Raw genomic sequence first — 8,308 nt, 5'->3', positions numbered from 1 at the left:
ACAGCAACAAATTAACAACAAATTAACTTTTATTTTATTTTGTGGAAATATTAAAAATGACACTAAAATAGTTTTTAGTGTCATTTTGTCTGCTGTTTGTAGTTTAATTCAAAGTGAAGTCAGTCACACTGCAGTAGTTGAATATTAATCACCAGATTTTATTAAAGCTTCTGAAAATCATAAAAACTACAAAGTGAAACTACAGGAAGTCCAGAAGGTTCAGAAAAACAAAACAGAAACATTTCCTGGAATCTAAAATCATGTTGGAATAAAATCAGAACAAACATTTTATATCATAAAAACTAAAATCATGTTGATGTGTTAAAACATTTCAATTAATTAAATGTATAAAATATTTCTGTAATTTAGATTTTTATGTTTGGTCACAACTTCAAACTCAGCCTACAGATTTAAACTTTTCAAAGCAAACAAAACACACAAACCATCAGCCTGAGGAGGTCAAAGGTCAGCCCTGGAGAGAAAACTAATGTTTTTATTTTCTACAATTTTAAAACTATTCAGGAACACAAAATTATTTTGAAATGGAAATTATTCCAGAGGAATATTGAGAATTAGTTTTCTGTAAACTTTATATAAGTGAGTTTTTTATTCAATTTGCCATTTTCATCTGTTTTTAAATGAAAATAATAAAAAAATTCTAACTGCAGGCATATTTACAAAAAAGAAATGAATCCTGGCAGGAATGATTCATATAAAATAATTTCTATTAAAATATTACATATGTGTCACTGAGAATATTTACTGAAATTTAAATCCTTATTGATTCTGTGGAAAATTATGGCTTTGATTTAATTTTGACACATTTTAACATGCAGACAATCTGTACATTTTTTTTTTGTTTTACCCCTCCAGGGTATTTTGTGGCTCTAGTGCCCCTCATATGACAGCAGGCTGACAGGAAACGGGGAAGACATGCGGCAAACATCGTCGGGTCCGGGAGTCGAACCCGCGACGGCCGCGTCGAGGACTGAAGGCCTCCAATTACGGGTCGCGCTAACCGCTACGCCACCACACCACGTAGCCCCCAATAAATGGGGGATTAATTTTTACACGTTTGCTTTAATCTGATTTGCACAACGATGTATTAAGATTAAAAAATTAACAAGAAAAAAGTCCTAAAATGAGTCGCAATGAAACAAAGAATAAAGTTCAATATTATGATAATTAAGTGGTAATAAGAGAATAAACTTTTCATAAAACACAAATGAAACATTTTATTCTCATTGTTTAGGTTCTGATGTTTTGCTGCTGTTTATGATTTTATGATTTTATTCTTATTTTCTGATTCTGTTAAAACTTGGAGACGTTTTAAAATCTGCAATTTAAACTGAAATAAAACCCAACAAGAAAAACCAGAACCTTCTGGGCGACTTCAGAACCTCCAGAACCATCAGAACCAGGATCTGGACCCACGTCCAGCAGCTGTTCAGACCCGACTGGACTCTGCAGAACGGGTCCGGTTCTGGTTCCGGTCCATCACAGCAGGCATGAGATGGAGACCTTGGTGGTGGAGAAGGGGACGGTGTCTGATTTGGGACAAACAGAGCTAGCGGTTAGCAGCATTAACGGTTAGCATCAGGTCGCGCTGCCGGCGACCTTGGACTGACCTCTGTCCTTCAGCGTGCTGATGTACGCCTCCATGAACTCCTTCTCACTGCCGTCCTTCACCTCCTGCTCCCTCCACCTCCTCCTCTTCTCATTCGTCGTCTTCTCCTGTTCTTCCTTCTTCCTCCTCTTCTCGGGGTTGTCATAGAGACGGATGAACCTGCAGCGGGACAGAGGCGCCGGTCGGTCCGATGGTTCACGGATTCGCCAACCTGCTGGGATCTTACTTGATCTCCGGGTCGTTGCAGAGTTTGGTCGGGACGCAGGTCAGCGCGTCGCCACTGGCAACCACCATCTTCAGACTGGAGATGTTGGTGAGACAAACTGGGAGGTACGACAGGCTGTTCTTATGGACGTAGAGGGTGGAGAGCTCCTGCAGCCTGGTCACAGAAAGAAAGGACACCCACTAACCCAACGGGAAAAAGAAAGGACACCCCACTCACCCAACGGGAAAAAGAAAGGACACCCCACTCACCCAACGGGAAAAAGAAAGGACACCCCACTAACCCAACAAGACACATAAACAACGGTTCTGCTAATAGTGGAGCTAATCGTTTGTTTAGCACATTTGCTAACATTTAGCCCACCTAGCTTCACCTTAGTTCCTTTTTCTGGATACATTTTAAAAGGCTAATTTACTCAGCTGTTTAGTAAACTTTCAGCAGTTAGCATGTATATTCATGCTCTTATTTTGAAGTAGCTGAAGTCTTTACGCAGCAGTTCCATTTCCTCTCCTCATGTTTTCTCATTTTTCCAGCAATTTTATTTAAAATAGAATAGAATAGAAGTACTTTGTTCATCCCAGCAGGGAAATTACTTTGCAGTTACAGCATAGAGACACAATAACAACCACTGAGTAGTAGTTGTAGATAAAATAAAAATAAAATATAAAATGCTATAAATTGTAAAAATATGAAATGCTGTTAATATAAAAGCAACCTAAGAGCAGTCCTTGCAAAGATTTTAAAAAAATGCAGATACGTATATGTAAATATATTTACAGCAAGTGTGCCACAGTGCAGTTCGGACTGATTAGTGCAGACAAGAAACATAGAGAAACAAAATAAAGCTGACAGTAGAGAAAAACAGAATCATAAATCTACATCTAAGGTCGTTACAGAAGACTTAAATTATAGTATAAAAATTAAATTGCTGTTTGAGGGTTCAAGTGTTTCAACTGCAGATATAATTTGAATTGAACTTAGAGCTTTAGCATTAGCTTCCACCAAATACTGTAGGTTTAGAATTAGCAAACCTAATGTTTTAGTTGGTGCTTTAGCATTAGCTTCTGCTAAATACCATGTAGGTGTATAGCTTTAGCATTAGCTTCTGCTAAATACCATGTAGGTGTGTCGCTTTAGCATTAGCTTCTGCTAAATACCATGTAGGTGTATAGCTTTAGCATTAGCTTCTGCTAAATACCATGTAGGTGTGTCGCTTTAGCATTAGCTTCTGCTAAATACCATGTAGGTGTGTCGCTTTAGCATTCGTGGATCTAATATTTATGATTCGTACTTCAGGGTTTTTTGCTAGCGATACCCCCCGCTTGTGAAGGCTACCAGGCTATGTTCTGTTTTTAAGACGCTGGAATCTGACTGGATAAAACGGGTTTTTGGGGTTTGGGCGACATTTGGTCCTCACGTCTTACCAGTAAGTGGCAGAGTTTGGTAATGCTCCATTAAGCAAACAGCTTGGCTGTTATTAACCCATAAGAACCGGTCCCAGTCCCAGAAGGCGGCGCCAGCAGCAGCTACCTGTCCATGTCCTGTGGCAGGTCGCTCAGCTGGTTGTTGCTGAGGTCCAGCAGCTGCAGGCGACGCATCCTCAGGGCGCAGATGGGGATGGAGGCGAACCGGTTCTCCGAGATGTCCAGGTGGACCAGCTGCTTCAGGCTGCTGAGCTGCAGGCAGAAAACACCATGAGGGACGGTTCCGACCCGGTTCCAACCCGGTCCAGAGACCCGCGGCCTCACCTCAAAGGGCAGTTCGCTCAGGCTCAGGTTTCCGGCCAGTTCCAGACGCTCCAGCTTCTCACAGTCTCCGAGCTCCGGAGGAACTCTGGACAGGCGGTTGTAGCTGACGTTCAGCCTGCGGAGCGCCGCCAGCTTCCCTGAAGGAGGCGGAGACAGGAAGCAGGAAACAGGAAGTGGAGACAGAGTTTAGGTGGAAACGACTGACCGTCCTGCTGATGAGGAGCAAACGGACGATGAAGCCTTGTAGAAGTCGGGTCAGATTCTGGCCCGGTTCTGCTCACCGATCTGAGGCGGCAGATCCGCGATGAGGTTTCTGGGAATCTCGAGGACGGTGAGTTGCGTGAACAGAGCCAGGAAGTCGGGCAGCTGGCGGATCCGAGTCCGTCTGACGTGCCACTCCTGCAGGTAGGTGGTCCACTGCAGCTCCCGGGGAAAGTCCTGCAGAACGGTTCCCTCAAACATCACAGAGCGGGTTCCCTAACCCTGGGAATGTGGGAACTCACCAGCCAGCGATCTCCTTCCAGCCGGAAGATCAGATCCTTCCGATCCGGATGATCCTCGTCCTGCTGGACTCTTGGATCCTCCTGCTGGACGTCTAACAGGGAGAGAAACACTTTTCCTGAATGTCTGACTGAAGATCAGACTAAAAGTTTCCTAAAGCCATTTGGGAGCAACATGATTTCTGTTTGCTGAATAATGAGAAATGTTTTAGAGAAGTGGCAGCTGCCACGCTGAGGGACCAAGAGACGCCATGATGTCCTCCGATCTCTAGACAAAAAGTCTCCAAGTTCCTCCATGCTTCCTCTGGGAGCAGGTCGGGTCCATCAGAACCAAAACTACTCAATACCAGAACCGTTGTTGCTGTTTGCGCCTAATCCTACACCACAGGGTTCTGAGCTCGGTCCATTTCCCTTTACTATCAGCTTCCAGTTGGTGTAATGGAAGCATGGAGTAAATGTTATGCTGATGATACTCGGCTACATGAAAGGTCATAATTATTAACTCCCTGATGAAATCACAGAAAACTCACGTTTCCATGGAAACAACCAGAATAATGGTTCAAATTTGGGTTTCTTCCAAAAGATCAAAGATAAAATCTCCACAGATTAAACTCAGTACCAGTGTTCCGGTTGTACCAGTGTTCCGGTTGTACCAGTGTTCCGGTTGTACCTGTGTTCCGGTTGTACCAGTGTTCCGGTTGTACCAGTGTTCCGGTTGTACCAGTGTTCCGGTTGTACCTGTGTTCTGGTTGTACCTGTATTCCGGTCCAGGTGTCCTCCGTACGGCGGTGGCTCCGTCAGCAGCGATCTCTCCAGGTAGTGGTGCAGCTGCTGCAGCTCTTTGGCCTTCATGCTCTTGCAGTAGATGCGGTACTGCCACTGCTGATCGATCCTGCAGCAGACAGGAAACGGTCAGTACGCCGCAGACGCCATGAAGGACAGTTCCCAGGTGTTAATGAGCGAACAGCAGCAGGACATTTCTGCCGGGTTGCAGCCAGCTGGTTGTTTGGGTTGCTGTCCGGATGTTTGACCTTTCTGCTCTACGCTCCGACCTGCTGCTATAAATACCTGACAGTGTTCATGTGGCTAAAAGCAGCTTCTGCTCTCACTGGGTTCCTCCATCACCAGTCAGCTGTGTGTGAGTCAGCCTCAGTGAATAGATCCATTGACTGGATGCTGCTGTTGGTCAGAGTACACAAACTGCTGATGTCATTAATTAGGTCATTTCCTGTCATATGTGCGTCTCTTCCAGCTGTTTCTGGAATGTTTAGCTGTTGGAAAACCAGGAATGTCGTATTTAGACCTAAAACTCTGAAGTGAATCTAACTTCTTGTTTTGAGATTGAAGCTGTAAATTGATGTCACAGCAGCACCGCCCCCTTCAGGCCAGACTATGAACAGCAGCACCGCCCCCTTCAGGCCAGACTATGAACAGCAGCACCGCCCCGTTCAGGCCAGACTATGAACATCAGCGCCGCTCTGACGATGGATGAAACTGACCTGGCGAGGGCGCTGTTCTCCACCCTCTCCTGCTCCTTCTTCTGCCTGGTTCTGTACTTCTTCACTCGGACCTCCCAGATTCCTCGGACCGCAGACAGATCGTACACCGGAACGTCGAGCTTCCTGTTCGGACCCATCGGTTCTGCTGGGTTTGGACCAGAAAAACGCACAAAAATTTACTGAGTTATTATGAACGTTTGTTCTAATTTCAGAGCCTGTTGGCCTCTCAGTGCTGCAGCGCCACCCAGAGGCTACAAAGTGTTTTACATAAGGATTAAATTAAAACTTAAACTGGAAATTAAAGGTTTGATGAGAAACAAAATATCCAGTTTTTGTCAGAATTTTTACCCTGAAATAGTTTTACAGATTTGAAAACTGTTTAAACCCAGATTATCATGGATTAAACCCAGATTATCTACATTTGACTGTAACTCCTGCAATTTAACCCAGAAGTTTGTAACGTTCTGCCTGCGGGATGGAAGAATGGGGCTGAGGAAACCTTTCAGTGTGAATTTAGCTCCGATTAAACAAACTAATAAAATAACAAAAAATGAAATAACTTCAAATTAAAGCTCGAACATATCTGGTTAAAAGTACAAATAAAAAACGGAAACAGTTCAGATCCAGAATATTTTCCAGTCTGCTTGTTGGAGGAACTTTAAGGAATATTTAAATTATTTTTGGATCTAAAAGCAGAACACAGAAGAACCAAAGGATTTATTAATATCTGGTTTTACTGACAGCAGCTTGTAATAACGATGCAGATCCGTCTAAAACATGTTTTAGTTTTAAACAGTTTAGTGGACGACAGATTCTTGTTTTATGTTGGCATTTTTCTTCTCTTTAATCTTTATTTTTTAATAATTAAAACATAAATGTGCTGTAATGAACTGTACAGGTAGAAACGCTTCAGCAACACAGAATCGTTTTAAAGGCTGATTCCATCTCCTCTGAAATGATGAATATTAAAATGTAAACGGAACAAAACATCTGAAAACATCTGGAGATTAAAACAATTAACTGATCCCACATAGCAAACCTGGTCTGGGCCAGATGTGGCCCATGTGTCCAGAACCGGGCCAGGTGTGGACCAGTTGAGGACACATCGACGGCCCATAAACCGTTTCACCTCTGGAAACCAGACCGGGGCCCCTGGGGGCCCGTCATTCATTGAGGCATCTGGGCCAGATGGAAAGGCCCTTTCTGTCCCAGACAACTTAATGTTAGTAATATCAATAAAAACACAACATATATCAACACAATTATGCCATGTGGGATAAACGCATTTTAAATCACTGAACTCTTGTAGAATTTCATCTTTTTAATTATTATAATTTAAAATCATTTCAGCTGAAATGTTCAGTTTTAACAAACATATTTGATCTGTTTGACAGATTTTATGCTAAATCTTCGTTCTGCTCATCAATAATAACTTGCTGCTAATTTTAGCTGTTTTCACAAGAAACTTTTTGTTTTTTAAAATCTACAAACTGATAAAAATCAGAAGATCCAACAAAAGATCAGATCGGGTCGTAGTTCTGGTTCCGACCCAGAACCCGTCCTCTGGTTCCTACCTGAGACTCAGCGCCGTCCGTCCTGTTTACCGACCCGGAGTGTGTGTGTGTGTGTGTGACCCACCAAGCTATTTTTACCAGTGTTTTGCTGCATGTGAGTGTGTGTCACATGACACCGAGGCCCAGCGCTCCTCACACACACAGAGGAATCAACGGACGGGTCCGTTTCCTGCAGAACCAGAACCAGAACCCGACCGTTCAGTGGATGTTTTACAGTCAGACAGAAACTTTCTTCAGACACTTCATGGTTGGAGGTCAGGGATGTCCAAAGTGCGGCCCGGGGGCCACTTACGGCCCTCTGGAGGATTCAGCAGTTGGATCATTTTTAATATTTTATGGAAACATTTTTTACAGATAAATCACATCATCTTTAAAAACATGAGGTTCAAAAATCGGCTCCCACTATTTAATGATGTTTCTGCTTCTGTCTTCCCTCCGGAGCAACCAGAAAACATCGATCCACTTTTACTCAAACGTTTTACTCACTTAGACTCTTTAGAAATAATAAATACTGCAGGAATATTTTGGTTCTTTCCGAGGTTTTGCTCTGGGAGACACCGGACCCTTTTAGCAAACCCACAGAAATGCTGCAAAATGCACAAAGAAACATCAACTTTCAGAATGCTTTTCATTCACTCTTCAATAATTATTACATTTATTTAGCATAAACACTAACTCATACCACCTGATTAAAGTTGACGGGTGCAGTGGAAAATTATTGCCATCAGAAAATTTATTATGACTTTATTGCCAGATCATTTTTTTCCATCCCTCTTGATTAATATAAAATATGAAATATTTTATATTAATCGAAAATAATATAAAATATAATATTTTATGAGTATAAAATATGATTTTTTAAAAATATTAATCCCATTTTATGTTATCCCCACAGTTCTTGCTAGCTAAGCTAGCTTTGACTTTCAGCCTATCAGAAAATGAGTATCAGAAATAACATTTAAATGAATTATTTTAGCTTTCACTTCATATTTTAAAAATGAATAACAGAAAACAATAATTCTGATGAAAAAGGCTTAAAAATATTATGAAATTATATTTAAATGTTTGTATTTTTCCCGAATTAAAGACTTTAAAAACAAAATTGTGTACATTACTAACTAAATGAAATAAAACAAA

General features: G+C 42.0%; 1 protein-coding gene across 4 annotated transcripts; it reads right to left on the bottom strand.

Moving 5' to 3' along the window:
• Positions 1-938: 938 nt before the first annotated feature.
• Positions 939-7,222, bottom strand: lrrc2 (leucine rich repeat containing 2). 4 transcript variants are annotated; one of them, XM_023343837.1, is made up of 10 exons: positions 7,172-7,222; positions 5,598-5,739; positions 4,854-4,990; positions 4,102-4,193; positions 3,880-4,036; positions 3,599-3,735; positions 3,381-3,526; positions 1,854-2,006; positions 1,629-1,786; positions 939-1,547 (listed from the first exon to the last, which is right to left on the bottom strand). In XM_023343837.1, exons 2-10 carry the CDS (start codon positions 5,732-5,734, stop codon positions 1,498-1,500), a joined length of 1,167 nt encoding a protein of 388 aa, XP_023199605.1. In that variant the 5' UTR covers positions 5,735-5,739; positions 7,172-7,222; the 3' UTR covers positions 939-1,497. The 4 variants fall into 4 exon arrangements, with proteins under 4 accessions (XP_023199605.1, XP_023199604.1, XP_023199603.1 ...); XM_023343836.1 differs by having other exon boundaries at positions 5,598-5,742; positions 7,172-7,208; XM_023343835.1 differs by lacking the exon at positions 7,172-7,222 and adding an exon at positions 6,637-6,827.
• Positions 7,223-8,308: the final 1,086 nt, after the last annotated feature.

The sequence above is a fragment of the Xiphophorus maculatus genome, chromosome 12, assembly GCF_002775205.1.
Source record: "Xiphophorus maculatus strain JP 163 A chromosome 12, X_maculatus-5.0-male, whole genome shotgun sequence".
In the NCBI taxonomy this organism is placed as follows: Eukaryota; Metazoa; Chordata; class Actinopteri; order Cyprinodontiformes; family Poeciliidae; genus Xiphophorus; species Xiphophorus maculatus.
This window is presented reverse-complemented; position numbering and strand designations above follow the sequence as displayed.

Bases quoted from the DNA above. Each gene is read 5' to 3' on its own strand.
- lrrc2 (XM_023343835.1), bottom strand. From the start codon at position 6,703: ATGTGTCCTCAACTGGTCCACACCTGGCCCGGTTCTGGACACATGGGC. The intron at 3,527-3,598 runs GTGAGGCCGCGG...TTCTGCCTGCAG, and splicing joins TGAGCGAACTGCCCTTTGAG to CTCAGCAGCCTGAAGCAGCT. The intron at 1,548-1,628 runs GTCAGTCCAAGG...GTCCCAAATCAG, and splicing joins CAGCACGCTGAAGGACAGAG to ACACCGTCCCCTTCTCCACC.